This window comes from Harpegnathos saltator, unplaced genomic scaffold (assembly GCF_003227715.2).
Source record: "Harpegnathos saltator strain DR-91 unplaced genomic scaffold, Hsal_v8.6 scaffold312, whole genome shotgun sequence".
Classification (NCBI taxonomy): Eukaryota; Metazoa; Arthropoda; class Insecta; order Hymenoptera; family Formicidae; genus Harpegnathos; species Harpegnathos saltator.
In genome coordinates, this window is record NW_020230109.1 from 332,687 (window position 1) to 349,471 (window position 16,785).

The 16,785-nt window shown below is 31.3% G+C and overlaps 2 protein-coding genes, 1 long non-coding RNA gene and 1 pseudogene across 5 annotated transcripts; 2 read left to right on the forward strand and 2 right to left on the reverse strand.

Moving 5' to 3' along the window:
* The first annotated feature begins 391 nt into the window (after positions 1 to 391).
* LOC105187634 (uncharacterized) lies at positions 392 to 2,259 on the forward strand. 2 transcript variants are annotated; one of them, XR_003113075.1, is made up of 4 exons: positions 392 to 680; positions 916 to 1,101; positions 1,191 to 1,850; positions 2,151 to 2,259. XR_003113075.1 is itself a non-coding variant. In XM_011148562.3 (3 exons), exons 1-3 carry the CDS (start codon positions 601 to 603, stop codon positions 1,423 to 1,425), a joined length of 501 nt encoding a protein of 166 aa, XP_011146864.2. In that variant the 5' UTR covers positions 392 to 600; the 3' UTR covers positions 1,426 to 1,902. The 2 variants fall into 2 exon arrangements, 1 of the variants encoding a protein (XP_011146864.2); XM_011148562.3 differs by lacking the exon at positions 2,151 to 2,259 and having other exon boundaries at positions 1,191 to 1,902.
* Positions 2,260 to 6,800: 4,541 nt separating this feature from the next.
* LOC112588840 (uncharacterized) lies at positions 6,801 to 8,254 on the reverse strand. Its single transcript, XR_003113077.1, has 3 exons — positions 7,415 to 8,254; positions 6,951 to 6,999; positions 6,801 to 6,845 (listed from the first exon to the last, which is right to left on the reverse strand). It is a non-coding gene; the product is annotated as an uncharacterized LOC112588840 (long non-coding RNA).
* Positions 8,255 to 8,369: 115 nt separating this feature from the next.
* On the forward strand, positions 8,370 to 10,509 carry LOC112588839 (protein ALP1-like). 2 transcript variants are annotated; one of them, XM_025300005.1, is made up of 4 exons: positions 8,370 to 8,671; positions 9,119 to 9,301; positions 9,753 to 9,968; positions 10,120 to 10,509. In XM_025300005.1, exons 1-4 carry the CDS (start codon positions 8,539 to 8,541, stop codon positions 10,461 to 10,463), a joined length of 876 nt encoding a protein of 291 aa, XP_025155790.1. In that variant the 5' UTR covers positions 8,370 to 8,538; the 3' UTR covers positions 10,464 to 10,509. The 2 variants fall into 2 exon arrangements, with proteins under 2 accessions (XP_025155790.1, XP_025155789.1); XM_025300004.1 differs by having other exon boundaries at positions 8,371 to 8,671; positions 9,101 to 9,301.
* Positions 10,510 to 11,608: 1,099 nt separating this feature from the next.
* LOC112588841 (uncharacterized) lies at positions 11,609 to 14,348 on the reverse strand (annotated as a pseudogene).
* Between the last annotated feature and the right edge of the window lie 2,437 nt (positions 14,349 to 16,785).

A 16,785-nucleotide genomic window follows, 5' to 3' on the forward strand; every position in this document is an offset into this window, starting at 1 on the left:
TCAATTTCTTTATTATTGTTGCTAAATTTTGGGGCACAACACCGGCCGCAATACACCACTTCACATCACAAATCTTAAATTCTTAACGATAAAGCAATGCTCCCCGACATGCTCTTGAAGAGCGATAATAGCAATAGCACACTATGGTTCTGAATTCATCACCGGTAATGTCGTCATTCGGTGTCAAACTTGTTGTTGAGTTATATTACTTGCATTAAAAAGAAGATAAGAATGGCTATCTCCAGAGAGAAACCTGAAAACGGCCCATGAACATAGGAATAACGGAGGATTCACACTACATCTGATGTCCGACGTACGACGTCCGATATCCAATAGGAGAACAGCTTTCTAATGGCGAATTGAATTCTCCATTGGATATCGGACGCTTTGACTATATAACTATGGACTGCTAGCAGCTTACTTTTCCACGCAATAAGTGTCTACAAACATCTGCAGCGCCGCCAGTACCAAACACGGCAAATGATGGAACTCGTTGAGCATAACGAATGATAACGAAGTAGACGTATCTAGTAGCTATATATTATACCATATGAGATAATAATAACACGGCAATTACAAACAAGAAAATAATAAATAAAAATGAAATACTGTGTTGTCCATTGGTGCAATAATTCTATTCATAAAGAGAAAAAGACAGGAAAGCATGTGGCTTTATTTGCGTAAGTCTCTCTCATGTTACATTACAACAATAACTTATTAAATGGTTAATTTTTAAATAAAGTAAGAAAGCAGTGTCGTATAATATGTGTATACATATAAACACATGAGATTGCAATAATAATACGGCAATTAAAAGTAATGTTTGTACAATTTCATGTGTTTAGACATGTATGAGAATATCATATGAAACAAATATATTACTAAAATAGTTTAAATCTTTATTAATATTTTTAGATTTCCAAAAAATCTGGAACATCGTACAAAATGGGTGAAAGCATTGAAAAATGTGGCCATAAAAACAAATAGCACTATATGTCAAGAACATTTTAATGAAACCTGTATGTACAAAACTGGATTGTCATCATTACGCTTGTACGAAGGATCTGTACCATCTATATTTCCACATGTTTCTAATTTAAGGTAATATTACTAAAATTGTTAATACATTTAAACTATAATAATACCACTTTCATACAAACTTTATACAAATAAAAAAAAATTGTTAATAGCATAACAGAAAGTATACACTGTAACGAAAACAATAATGCATCTTCTGAAGTAGTGATGGAAGATGAATCAACAATTGGTTCTCATCAAGGACAAACACAAGATGATATGACATATTCAACAAAAACCAATACTGTGGCGTCAAGTGATAAATGTTTAATAAGATATCCAGGAGATATTACAACCGAAAAAGTGGCAAACATGTCGTCAAGTAGTTTAAGGAAGTTTAATTATTAAATTATTAAAAAAGATTACTTGCGAAACATGTCTTTATCTTTTTAACGAATGTACAGTTATGAAGTCTACATTCATAGAAAGAAAAAGCTGTGGATATTTACATTATCCACGAGAAGATACATATAAACTCATTGTTGCCGCTGATAAAGTTTTTAATTTTTATAAATTACAGAATAATTTGTATAAGAAAAATGCATGCCAAGAAATAATTATAAAAACAATACGTAATATTGATATGGATAAGATATTTATAAATTTTAACAACCACGTTAATGAGTTAGACGTTTTCGAAAATCACAAATATTATTTAATTAAATTAATTATAGAATGTTATATACAGATTCTTATGAATTATGAAGGGAAATTAATGAGCCAAAATATTGAGTACATCAGACATCAGTTTACAAAAATTATTTTATTCAAAGGTCAGTAATATCTTAACAAATATGGAAAATGTAACGTTTTTTTTTACATTAATAACAAAGTTCTATTTTTATTTATGTTATGTTTAACATATATATGTTATGTGATGCTATGTTTAACATATATATTTTTATTTTTATTTATATATAAATACTAATTGTTATTGTATAAAAAAGATTTTCATAACATAAACTATATAACTAATGTAATTTTTATTATATACAGCATATTTTGTGTTCTTTATATTTTCCTTTCCTTATAAATTCATGATCGCAAATAATATCTTTTTAATGGTAAAACAGGAATGAAAAGTGCGATGATAGTTCTAATAATGGCCGTGTTTGGTACTGGCGGCGCTGCAGATGTTCATAGATGCCCAAAGTCATTGCTAGCAATCCATAGTTATATAGTCAAAGATCGGACGTCGTACATCGGACATCGGACGTAGTGTGAATCCTCCATAAGGAGGCGCAGCAGTGCTGTCAGATGGTCAGACCAGAGAGAAACCTGAGAGCAGCCACCGCAGGGGGTACAAACTCCCCTCTTAAGCCAGCGGCACACGGTGCTTGTTTTCGTGCTGAATTACTTGCTGGATGAAAATACTGCGTTCTGATTAGTATATTTCCATCCATCTTCGGAAATGTACCAATCAGAACGCAGTATTTTCATCCAGTAAGCAATCCAGCACGAAAACAAGCACCGTGTGCCGCTGGCTTTAGAAACCGAGCGACGGGTTTTTGGAGCCATGATACGTACCGGAACTGGTGGAACTAAAATGGATCACATGATACAGAGTGGGGATACGCGCTACATTGAAATCCAATACACAGATATATAAATATAAGGCCTGTTCTTTTTCGCTGCACTGCTGCACTGATGCAATAAGTTAGAGTGAAACAAATATATATTTCTCACTCTAACTTATTGCATCAGTGCAGCAGTGCAACGAGAAAAAACAGGCCTTATATATATATTAAACGTGTAATAACTTATATAGCACAATCTTGAAAGGATATTTTAAGAACGTTCTAAGGACATTCATATATCCTAAGAACGTTCTAAGAACATTCTCTGAAGATTTGGTGCTATCTGAGAAGTAATTTTGTATTTTTTGGTAAAATTAAACAATACTTGTATGTTGTTATAATTTCATGAAGCAATGTATGCGAGAGATGGTAGATGATATTGGGTTGTTCAAAAAGTCATTGCAGTTTTTTCAGTGATTTTCAAAACTTAATTTTATACAAAGAATTAACATGAATCAATGATGTTAATGAACGCAAGCACTTTGTGAGGAACCCAATAGTTCAATATATCACATACATTATTTCATGAAATTATAATGACATAAACATACAATTATTCCATTGTACCTGAAAATAAAGAAATTAATTATTATTCAACTCAATATATATATATTTTTTTGTGATGTGTGTATAATAGGGTTCGCAAATTTTATTGAAACAAGCAGTATACAATTTTCGTTTTATAAACATATTATACATATATATATTTTTTTAGTTACAATGGTATATATATATATATGTAGTTTAATGAAATTATTTACAGTTCAATGAAAAATAATTACAATGAATTTTATGCATCAAATTTTTTCCGTTCCACTTGCAGACTGCGGACTATCAGGTACTCTTCTGCCATATACCTGATGTGGTTAAAACAATTTGATGCACTAACAACCTGCACCATATATGTGCATCACTGCACATAAGCATTCATACTCTCACTCTTAACATCGATCTACAATAAGATACGTCTAAAAGCGTATAAAAGAGAGACGTCTTACTTTTAATATGTCTTTTAATATAAGCAGAGAGAAACCTGAGAGCGGCCATCAGCGAAGGTTCAGAAATTTTTATGAATTCGATGCGCCCCCTGAGAAAATAGACGTTAACTACGTCGATGTCGTTCGGTAACGAAGTTTGTCTGTAATAGTTTGGTTCATATCTGAGCTAATACACAGAATATAGTAAAAATTATATATATATCATCAGGAGGAATCATCCCAGCAAACACATTAGGCCTGTTCGTTTTGTCTGCACTGTTGAACTGGTGCAACAAGTTAAAGTGAGAAAACCTACGTTTGTCTCACTTTAACTGAATGCACCAGTTCAGCAGTGCAGACAAAACGAACAGGCCTAATATTACATATAATGTGCATGTTAGTTGTAATTTCCTATTCAACAATATAACTGTTATATAACACAAATGTTATATAATAGTTATGAACTAAGATCTTTATCAGTTTTCTTTCAGTATGTATAACAGTCAAGATATGATGAACAAAATAATTATTCGATAGAAATGTAAATAAGATTATCGAATTTGAAATACCGTATACAAAAAAGTCATTTTCACAATCATAAATAATACTTTTAAAGAAATATCATAAATAACAATATATAAGAAAAATAATATAAAAAACTAATCCACGTTACATGTAATATTGTGTTTGCTGGAATATTTCACGCACTGCGATTCGCGTAATTAGGAAAGGAAATTATTTAGGATAAGAAATAAATATAAGAAATATATTATATTTTTAATTTTTTATTTTCTTTTATGTGTGTATGTGTGTGTGTGTGTGTGTGTATGTATGTGTGTGCGTGCGTGTGTATATATTTGTTATTGCGTCATATAAATATTTATATAGGGCATTCCTCTGCCTCTTCTTCTCCATTCTCCTCTTCCTCTTCCTCTTCTTCTCCATTCTCCTCTTCCTCTTCCTGCATCTTCGCTTCCACCTCTTCCTCTTCCTCTCCCTGTCCCTCTTCCTCTTCCTCTCCCTGTCCTTCTTCCTCTTCCTCTTCCTCTTCCTAGTGCAGCTACCACCGCTACTTCAATAATATTTTGTAATGCTGCAGTCTGTAACAATGAGACAATATTAAAATATAAAGTAAAGAGTTAAATAAGAAGTTACAATTTAATATAATGTACTCAGTAAACATACATGTCTAAAAGACGTCTAAAAGATTTCTTTAAGACGTTTTTTACACATACAAGTACTTTTAGACATGTATGTTTACTGGATATTGATTAATGTCTAGGCCCAGTTCCACAACTTCTAGTTAACTTAACCAGCTGGTTATTTCACTAGACTTGACCAATTGCATTTGACGTTAAGAATTAATCAGAATTAAACAATTACTATTGGCATTTAATCAGTAGTTAAAGTTACACAGAGGTTGTGGAACTGGGCTTTAGACATATATATGTAGGCAGTCTGAAAAGTTCTTGACCTGACACATACATAGCATTAGAAACTGTCAAACTATAATTGTATTGGAAAGTGGCATCCCTGATATAAACCCATGTAAAATTTTATTCGATCTGTCAAGTCATTCGAGTAGTAGCACCAGTTGAAAAAGCTTTGTGCAAGATGGGTGTCGCATTTACTAACAATTGACCAAAAATACATTCGAATACGTATTTTTCAAGCGTGTTTGGCACGTTTTAAGCAAAATAAAATGGATTTCAAGCGTCGTTTTATAACTGTTGATGAAACTTGAATCCATCACTATACACCAGAGCGAAAAGAACCTTCCGGAATCACATTTTAATGATGATATTGAATTATTGGAAAAACGTTGGAATAAATGTATTGAAGTTTTAGGAGATTATATTGAAAAACATATTTCACGGCAAAAAAAATTTTCTTTCATTGTTACGCCAAGAACTTTTCAGACTGCCCTCGTAGATTTTTATACTTACTGTTAACGTTATTGGCTCGGTCGCCATCGTGGCCATCGCTGCCGTCGATGTCGCCCCGGTAATTTTTTCAGACCCCGCCATTGTAGCCATCGTGGCTGTCGCGGGCGTCGTGACCATTGTGGCTGTGGCGGGCGTCGTCGTCATCGTGTTAAGCTCGTTCTGAAATAATTCATGAAACATTCATGAACATATTCGTTATAAAAAAGCATTTATAATATATATATATATATAATTAATATTTAACGGTTAAATATATATTTACCTCATTCGCCGACATCCTCATATATGCACTGTCTAACACCTACTAAGCAACTGACATCTACTGACACCAACTAACTGGAAAACATATGCAGCACGCTAGGCACATAGCTGCGGATTGTTTATGATTGCGCGTACGTGCGCGCGTTTTCTGAAACAAATAAATCATATAGGAGCACGATATAAACAACGACAAAAAACGACAAAAAATAAAAAACGACAAACATACGTTGTAAAAGCTATCCATGTCGAATCCAAATAATTTATGTCATGTGAATTCATGCACGAGTTACTTACATTAACACAACTTTTTTCACCACAGTTAACTTGTATAAAAGTTGTCAATAAACTTTACAAGCGTTGTTTTTATCATTCGCTTGACGATTTGAAACAAAAGAAGCGCTATAGCACTGCTGTTTAGCGACTCTGTCGCCGAGAATAGTCAATCTGCGTCGCGAGGTTCACAATAACGTTTGTTATAGCGGTGCTTCGCTATTCGTGCTTTGTGATAAGTATTTTGATCTGAGCTGCAGTCTTTTTTTCCTTCGTGAGATTAGTGTTTTACAACATTTGTTTCTAAATGATCTCTCAGATCTACGTGATCTGTCTCTTTTGCAACACGTATTACGATTTTTTGCCCAATACCATCATTAATAAATATATTTGTATACGCCTGTATTGGTGTGTAGACTTCATTGTATTAGTTCATTTATTCATTCTTTTTTTTCCTTTTACGTGTTGCTTTTTTTCCTTTTTCCATTTTTCTCTTTATTCTATCATTTTTAGTTTCTTACTTTTTACATATTTTTTCTCACATATCTAAAATTATTTTTTGCACTGCATTGCAAATAAAAATATAAAGACTATGTTGACTCTAGAAGATAGCTTTTATAACAGGTACATGTATAAAGATTGTCAGAATGGAAATCAACTGGAAAACGATTATTCAAATTCCCAATGCAGAAGGATGTAAGATATAATACATGGATACTTAATACAGGTAGATCTTTCTGCAATAATAATTTTCTATATAGAGGAAATGCGGATAATAGTACGCATTTTTTACATTTAATTAATTGTACACTGTACAATTTGTAACGATACGACATACTTACTCCAAACTAACACTGAATATGAAGTGTTATCTGTTGTGTACTGACACTACTAAAAATTGAAATTGATATAATTGAATTAATAGTGCTTCAAATAATTAACAATATGAAATGCTGCAAATGCGTACTCTTGGACAACCTATGAGATAAGAATACGCACACGAAGTACAAGGATACGCATTTTTTATTCTATTAATTAAATTAATGAAATTGATTAACCCTTTGCGGTCGGCAGATTTCGAAGAGATCGATAAACATTAATTTATTAATTATCTGTAAGTTGATCTAAACATTTGAATCTAGCATCGGGAGGATAGTTTTCTTTCATTATCGCTAGCCTCGTTCGCCGTACCGCCGGCCAGGCGATCATGAATGCCAGCCTGGCGGCACCGACTTCTATGACGACTTGCGAATGCCGCCATTGTGGCGGCATCGACCACAAAGGGTTAAATGTCATCCTAACTTACTGCGGTTACAAATCCTCTATATTTTTGCACTTGTATTTTGATGATCTAAAACTAAAAAGAGCCGCCGAACTTCTTAGACCTAACGACGATATCGATATCGCGCGACGCGTAAGCGGTACGCGAGGATGACCGGCCGGTCAATGACATATACGCTGCGGCGGCTACACAGACAGACCAAAAATGCTCGCGACAACTATTGTCGGGAAATCATTAAAATTTTTTCCTCATTTAATAATTACTTTAAAATATATATGTTTATGTGTGTTTAATGATAATATAACACAAAAATGCGCAAAAAAGCTGATTTCTCATATAGCGATGGACCTTAGCGGCCCGTGATCGTCGCCTCGGCCGCTAAGCGCGGAACAGTACACAGTGGGAAAAAACTCATTTTTTGGATAAAAATCTACGGATAGTGCAATTTTGATTGCTTCTTGTACGTTGGAGAAAGAAGCGACGTGGTAACTGTGCGAACCTAGCACGTTGTACTCTTATTTTTTATTTTTTGGGTGTATTGTTGCAGAACTATTTTTTTTTCGTTATAGAGAAACTGTAGAACTATCAAAAGCGCTATTAGAACTCTACTTGTTTTTTTCATATTGATAGTTTGACGTGTTAACTTCACATACATGCCTCCCCGCTCCTCCACGCGCTCCTTGAATGCTTTATTTAAATTGGTTATAAGGCCTTCTGAATTTTTATTTTTCTCGCGAACAAAATTTTCTTACTCATTATACTTTTACCTAATACTAATGTGCATGAATACTTATCGCTACGTGATGCAGCTAAAAATTATATTTACACGTTAGACCCTTCTCTTGTAAGATGCTACGTTCAAGTTGAATATAAGTTTTTTCATAATTAGTTCCGCAGCCGTATAATGCTATATGCAAGATTTACAGTCCTGCAAAAGTTCGGAAGAGTCTTCTTGTATAAAAGCACAAAAACTGAATAGGTTTGTTCGCGTCGCATGCTCCAATGTACACCAGGGAGCATTTGGATCACGGATAAGATGGTGGTTGGAGCAGATGAGTTCATGTGCACCAATGCTCAGTGATACGAACGGATTGGAGCAGTTTCTCCTCTTTTAAGATGCATGCAAACATGCAAATTAAACTCGCAGCATGGATCCATTGGAAGATTTTCTCATTGGCTTTAATATATTAATTATGAATGAAATTAATGAAAATCTTTTACCTTTAGCTGTAATCCGTGATTTATTTGTGAAAGACAATGGGAACGACGATGAAATAGAGAGTGAGTATTGATGAAGATGTGACATCCTAACCTTATTTGCTATAACCTCTGCACATTATTAGTTTTAATTTGTCTTTTCGGTAATTATACAGAATATTCCCCTCACCTCCGATTTTGATGAAAAAATATTTAATCGACGCATTTTTTCAAGAGAAACAACTTTTCTATTTGAAAAAATCTCTGTCGGAATCTTATCTGTCGCCTCCGTGACAGATTTCCTAACCTAAATTGTCATCAACTTTAACAATTTATATCTCGCTCCACAAGACAGAGCGACGATTTTTTCAAATAGAAAAGTTGTTTCTCTTGCAAAAACGCGTCGATTAAATATTTTTTCGTCAAAATTGGAGGTGAGGGGGTATTCTGTATAATTACCGTCATTTCCTTAAATAGTTAGTGCATTTTTATTTGATTTTATGTAATTTGTAGATATTGCTATTAATGCAGTTATTGAAATGGCTGAAGGTATCATTCAAAGAAGACGTAGAACATGCATAACTAATTATATTGAACAAATAGTGCCAATGTATACCGATGAAGAATTTATTATGCATTATCGTTTAAAAAGAATGCTTTTCAGAAGCATGGTGGACAGATTTAGTTATTGGGCACATTTTAGAAATCTAGGAGGTAAGTACTGTTTTTTAAATTAAAGATTTAATATCATAAGTTTTTCATTTTATTTTAAATAAAGTATAATTAATATTTTATATAGGACATGGAGGATTTGAAGTAGTTTCGGCTGAAAAACACATTCTTACTTTTCTATAGTTTGCTGGGCATCAAAGTACAAGTTTCAGGGATGTTGATGATAGATTTAATTTGTCTCTTAGTGCCTTTGAATCAGTGTTACAAAGAGTCACACAGTTTTTATATGATTTAAGAAATGAATTTATTCGGTATGAACCCACTGAGGCAGAAAAGCAGAGAGCGCAGAGATACTATGTAGAAAATAAAAATTTTCCAGGAATAATTGGTAATAATGTAATTTTTTCTGATGATGTACTTAATTTAAACTTACATTTTTGTAATTTAGTGTGGGTAATGATATAACTTAATTAATATTTCTTTCCTGTTATAGGTTCTATTGATGGTTCACACATCCGTATAGACAAACCTTCTGAAGACCCAGTAGCCTATATCAATAGAAAACATTATTTTTCCATTCACATGCAGGGAACAGTTAATGAGCAGAACAAGTTCTTAGATGTGTTAATTGGATATCCTGGCTCAGTGCATGATGCAAGAGTATTTGCAAATTCTAGTCTGGCTGAAGACTTACCAGCACTCTGTCACAGTATGAATACATAATAATCATAAACAATTATTGTATTATTGTTTTAGTCGAATATCTCTATTCTTGTTTAATTTAGTTAATATACATATACTTTATCGTGAATGTTTATTTAACTTTTGATGTTTATCTTAAGCAAATGTAATTTTTTTAGACAGAAACATAATTCTTGGAGACGCTGCATATCCATGCCTTCCTCAATTAATTACTCCATATCGGGATAATGGACATCTTACACAGGCCCAAAGAAACTTTAATCGTATACATAGTCAGTGCAAAATCTCTGTAGAACATACATTTGGAGTATTGAAACAACGTTTCAGGGAATTATATTTCCTTAAGCTGAGGAACATGCAGTTCATCATTAAATTCATTTTCGCTTGTTGCGTCCTTCATAATATGGCTGACTTTAATGATATGCAATACATGGAAGAACCCGAGGACGACAATCATGCTGATGTAAATGCACAGGTGTTGTTATGTCCTGCCAGAAGATAGGGATGAAAATTTTGTTGATGAACGACGTGGTTGTGATCTCAGAGATGAACTATGCCGACAATTGTTCCAAAGACGATTCAACGTAGAGTAGAGATATATTAAGACAAATTTTAATGACTATATGATATATATATATATAAATATATAAAAGTTCAGCGTTAAATAAATAATATGTTTATATCTTACATCAATATCTATGTTTTCAGTCTTCATATGATAATTCTTTTTCTTAGGTATATTCTTTTTACCATTTTCTCTAATATCGCTATATTGTTTTTGCAAGATATTATTTTGCCTTTTTTGCGTTTTATTACACTTTTAACGTTTTGGAATTTTGTACGCGCTTATTGTAAAAAAAAGCAATTGATTATTTTATTTTTATGTTTATATATATCATGTGCTCATACATATTTGTCTGAATATACCTTAAAAAGTGGCCATGAGAAGATTATTACTTCTTGTAATAAGTTCTACTTTTTTTAAGTATTCTATGTATATATAGCAAAGTTAAAATACACATCTATATTTTATATTTATTTTATATGTTTGTATATGTATTTTAATTTAATTTTTTTACACAAACAATTTAACATAATGATCGTTATCTTAACAATCGTTATATTAAATTATTCATATTAGGAGAAGTTAAGAAAGATAATAAAATCTCTTAAATATTATATTAAAGTTTTATTTGTGATTATAGAATGTCTCTGAACAAAAAAATTCTTTTCAACAATACATATCAGTTATCCACACATCAGTTTGTTTTAATATCATATATTTTATATCTCTAATAATTTTTTCATAAAAAATAAATACAATTAATGTATAATGCACGTGTGTAATATTTCAATAAACTGACTAAACTGACTAAAAATGACTGATGATTAAAAGAAATTTTAATAGTTTTTATCCTTTATCAGCAACTGATTTGAAATAATACTGCTTTATTATGCAAAAAAACTCAATCGAGTAAACTTAACTTTGACTTCTCGAGAAGTTTAATACGAAGTCTTATCGTGCTATCCATTAAAATTAACAGAAAACAAATAAATAAAAATTTGAGAAATTAAATATTTATATTTAATCAAAAACTAAAAACATAACCAACATTGTTTTAAATATGGTCAAATAAAATATATGTTTATATCTAACAATTATTTCAATGTTTTCAGTCATGTAATAATAATTTCTCTGTTGGATTTATCTTTTTGGCCAAATTTTCAAGTACCATAAGTTGTTTTTGCAGAATGATATTTCGTTCTTTTTGCAATTCGTTAAATTTTTGAAGCTCTGTCAGAAATTTTGTGCGTATTTCTTGTTTATCATTACTTTCTTTTTGTAATACGGCACAAATGGATTCTTTGACTGATTGCAAAGTAAGCGCCAATTTGCCATCTCGTACTTTTACTCTTGTATTTGTTAAAGAGGAGCAGCTGCTACCCGTCATTGATGATCTGCTGCTATTAGTCGATAATGTCAGAACTGAAACATTGCTCCTTGTTGGTGACGAATTGTTTCTCGATGACAAGAGATTTAAATTGGTACCTACAGTTACGGGATTCGGTGAATGTAGTACAGAAGAAATCTGCTCTTGTTGCTCTTCATTCTCATTTCTATAATAGAAAACACTTTTAATTACTTATCTAAATGAAGACAAGAATTTAAAAATGTATTTTAGAGAGATCATTACTCACTCACAAATTTTGACAGACGTTTTGCAAAATTTCTTTTTGAGAAATAATTCCATTACGGCTAGCTACAATAAGTGGCACTCCACTATGACTTTTTCCAAATATTTTTATCATTTCTCTATAAGGAAAAGTATACAATCCATTAGTGATTAAATATATATACTTTAAATATTTCGAAAATAACAAAAAGAAAGCAAAAATATCAAAAAAGAAAACTGATTAAACTGCCCAAATAGACATAAAGATATCTTTTAGACTTCTAAAAGATATTTTGCTATGTCTCCAGATGTCTTGTATTTCTGAAAAAGATATTTTTTAGAGATTTAAAAGATACCTTATGCAACAAGTTAAGATATCTTTTACATATTTCGATGAAATGTAAAAAAACATCTTACACTTTAAGACGTGATATTTTAAAACGTTTACAAATTTTATTTTAGATATCAAAAAATATACTTAAGTTATTTGAAAGATATTTAAGGACATATTAAGATCTAGAAAACATCGAGATCTTAAAGATATGTAAAAGATATCTCATTATAGATATCTTCAAGATATTTCTAAAAGATATCTTTTAGATATTTTTTAAAAATATCTTTTCTTAGAAAATATTTAAAACATATCTTTTAGATATCTTCAAAACTTTCATGTTTTCTGAGTATCAATTGAAAGTATTCCATTTAAAATTATGACACATACAAGAAACAGAATGAACATAAAACTTACTCTTCATATGGAAGAGGTTTTGTGCCTTTTCCAGAGCTATTTTTTCCAGTGGTCCGTTTAATATGTATATCCCATTTCTTCTTCAATAATTTAAATTTATTTTTCATATGATTTTTGGTAGCATTTATATAACCTTTCTTTTGGAACGACTCTGCTAACGCTTGAAACATAGCCTCCTTACTTTGATATTTCCGTTTTTGAAACTTTTTCTCATGTTCTTCATATTCTGAGAAAAATAACATTATACTTTTGACTCCAAATAAAATGGCTATCACTGTTGAAAACACTGTTGAAAACAGAATCATTCTCTTTTTCATTATCTGTCATAAGTTCCTTTTCCATAACTGTGGAAGAATCTGAGTTTACAATCGAAAAATCCAATGAACTCATAATTGTATCTGTATGCTGCGTAGAGCTTGTTGCTGTAATGGAAGGACTTTCATGCAACTGAATACTGGAAGGACTCATCTTATTCATTAAAAGCACTGTGGTTAAGTATTGTGTTAAGTCCATTGTGTGAGTTACGGCAGAAGTATTTGGTGTTTGAGGCTTAACTAATTTAAATGACAATATTTTTGGCATGACTTTTATAGCTGAGTTCTTTGGAATCATAGATCCTGTTATTAAAGAATTAGCATTCGGGTGTGCTATCATAATTTTCTGATTAGATTCAGCCATTATGGATTGTTTGTCTTGCTGAAGACACTATAACAAAAAAATCATTAATATTAAATACAATAGTTGTGTAAGTGAACACTTCTTAACTGGTTAAAATAACTTTAAAACAAATAATGTTGGAATATATTAATCACAAATTACTGAATAATATGTCGTATGTAAAATATTACATTTTTGCTCACGTATTAATTCAAATAAAATATAAACATAAGTCACACAAATTGTCCTAAAATAAAATCACTTAACCTATTTTGAATTTACTATTAGTTAATTAATTATAAAAATGCATATTTCATCAGTCAACTAAAATCTTATGCAAGATATTTTAAATACCTGAATATTTAATACACGTTTTCTTAATTTAGTCGTACTTTTTTGCATTCTTCTTCGCAAAAGTAAACTAATGATTGCGCATGCGCTCATGACAAAACTGTTTCTGCCCAAACTGCACCACCTCCGAAGCTGGGGTAAATGGATCACACTCCTACTTGCTCCTTGAGGAATGCTCCAATGCGACGCGAACGCTTGGTCGCCATATAGTTTCCGGTGATGCAAACGGATTGGAACACATTGGGGCAAATAGGAGCATGTTGGAGTGTGCGACGCGAACAAACCTAATGACACAACAAAATTAATGGCAATGACTAAATGAGTATACGAATTGAGATGCTGGCCGAAATATCGAAGTTGTAGGCATGTCAAAACAGATCTTGTATATTTGTAAGCATACTGAAGCATTTTGTACAGGGTTGTAGGCACGTTGTTAGCACTATACAGGATGTTAAATTTCAAACGTAACAGGTAAAAAATCTCGAAAACTATGAAAGATAAAAATAAGCTAAAACATGTGTTCCATGATTTCGAAGAGGAAAGAGACTGGCATTATCAGTTTTTTATTTGGAGAGTATTTTCAAGGTCAGTTGAAGGTCAATTTAATTTTTTTTAATAGAAAGCTCAATTTTTCATTGCATCTTCTTTTTCTACCAATTAATTTTAACAACTTTTGTCTGAATTATTTTTTATTTCCTTAATATTTTTTGAAACATTTAAGGAAAACTTGGTAACTTTCAACATTTAGTTTACGATATCTCGGTAACAATTCGACGAAAGAAAAATAGTATTAGACTTTTATACTTCATTTATTATCCAGAATATATTACCATAATAGTGCCCTAACTTTTGTTAACTTATCGACCTTTGGAAATTTCAAAATTATTAAATTAACAAAAGTTAGGGCACTATTATAATAATATATTCTTGACACTAAATAAAGTAAGAAAGTCTACTTTTTTTTTCGACAAATAGCAAGATATCGTAAGTTAAATATTGAAAAAGTTATCTAGTTTTCCTCAAATATCTCAACAAATATTAGGCAAATAAAAAAATATCTTAGACAACAGTTGTTCAAATTAATTGGTAGAGAAAAGCAGTGTAATAAAAAATAGGGGTTCCCATTAAAAATTTTCAAGTTGACTTCCAAATGACCTTGAAGGTCATGGCCAAGATCAAATTCAAGGTCACCATCAATTTCGTTACTCAATTTTCTACAACTGTTGTATATAAAGTTTTTCATGAAAACTTAATCCTGCAAAATTATTCGGGAGGTCCGGTATTTTTAAGACAGTCTGTATATCGATGGATTCGATATTAAATGCTCTTAAATTTTTATCTTTATAAAAATTTAAAAATTTGCAAAGGTAATGGAGAGGAGAGAGGAGGAGGGGGTAAAATATTGCATTTTGAAACATTTGAATAGACCGGTGGAAAGAGTATAAAATACTATAAAACTTTTGTCTGAAAGACTTTTTCATATACTTCATATTTTAAGAGATATTAAATAAAAACGAAAAAGTCCGTTTTTTTCAAAGAGTTTCGACCTCTAAACATCGAGATAAGCACATAAAAGAATACGTATCTAATGCTTTTTGATGCTCTATAAAATATCTAATGCCCATCAAAATCAATGAAGGACGGCCCCGACTCTTTCCTTGTCAGCGCGCAACAAGGCGATCATAATCAGTGATAGCAAATTTCAGCCTAGCGGCTCCGCGGCCACACGCAGTGGGCTAGAATATCTCTAAATGTGGCCAAAAGTCAATATCCGCATTGATCTAAAATAAAGTTATTATTGTATTTAGAATGTTTGAAAATAGTTACAAGAGAAATGTTATGTTGATTAGATTGTTTTTGTATCAGTCTTAATAGGATGAAATTATAAAATACATTAACACTTTTTTCATTTTCTTTACTTTATCGTTCATATTTTAAACAATTATATATTATTTTTTGAACCTTTAGTTAACGAATATGATGAGCGAAGATCAAGAATGAAAAATATATAAAATTGGAGGAAATAAAAATAAATTATAATATATTACATTCTCTTTATTACATTATTACAAGTATATTAATCATAACTGCTCATTTCCGATTTACCATTCCCCGTAATTTCACTTTCAAGAAAGAGCATTCTAAGTTATATATGCTGCTTATGATATATATTTTAAGAAAAAGTTTTTGCTACTTTTTGATACTTTTGTTACATAACGTAAGCAAACTTATGTAAATAAGTCATCGCCTATATCTAAAAGCCCGTACTGTTACATTGCGATATTAATCAGCAAGTCAGTACGGACCTTTAGATATAGTCGATCATTTGTTTACATATGTTTGCTTACGTTATGTAACAAAAGTAGCAAAAACTCTTTCTTAAAATATATATCATAAACAGTATATATAACTTAGAATGCTCTTTCTTGAAAGTGGAATTACGGGGAATGGTAAATCGAAAATGAGTAGTTATGATTAATATACTTGTAATAATGCAATAAAAGAGAATGTAATATATCATAATTTATTTTTATTTCCTCCAATTTTATATTTTTCATTCTTAATCTTCGCTCATCATATTCGTTAACTAAAGGTCTAAAAAAATAATATATAATTCTTTAATATATGAACGATAAAGTAAAGAAAATGAAAAAAAGTGTTAATGTATTTTATAATTTCATATTCCTATTAAGACTGATAAAAAACAATCCAATCAACGTAACATTTCTCTTATAACTATTTTCAAACATTCTAATACAATAATAACTTTATTTTAGATCAATGCGGATATTAACTTTTGGCCACATTTACACATTTACAGATATTCTGGCCCACTGTGCCACGGTCGAAAGGGAAACGCATACAAAGGAAAGCCGCGTACATGTGCCACATGT

What these genes read in the sequence shown, in the direction of transcription:
- LOC105187634 (XM_011148562.3), top strand. Translation starts at nt 601, where the DNA reads ATGAAATACTGTGTTGTCCATTGGTGCAATAATTCTATTCATAAAGAG. An exon ending in AAGCATGTGGCTTTATTTGC is followed by an intron (nt 681 to 915) that starts GTAAGTCTCTCT and finishes TAATATTTTTAG; the next exon opens with ATTTCCAAAAAATCTGGAAC. An exon ending in CCACATGTTTCTAATTTAAG is followed by an intron (nt 1,102 to 1,190) that starts GTAATATTACTA and finishes AATTGTTAATAG; the next exon opens with CATAACAGAAAGTATACACT.
- LOC112588839 (XM_025300004.1), top strand. Translation starts at nt 8,539, where the DNA reads ATGGATCCATTGGAAGATTTTCTCATTGGCTTTAATATATTAATTATG. An exon ending in GAACGACGATGAAATAGAGA is followed by an intron (nt 8,672 to 9,100) that starts GTGAGTATTGAT and finishes TGTAATTTGTAG; the next exon opens with ATATTGCTATTAATGCAGTT. An exon ending in CTTACCAGCACTCTGTCACA is followed by an intron (nt 9,969 to 10,119) that starts GTATGAATACAT and finishes TAATTTTTTTAG; the next exon opens with ACAGAAACATAATTCTTGGA.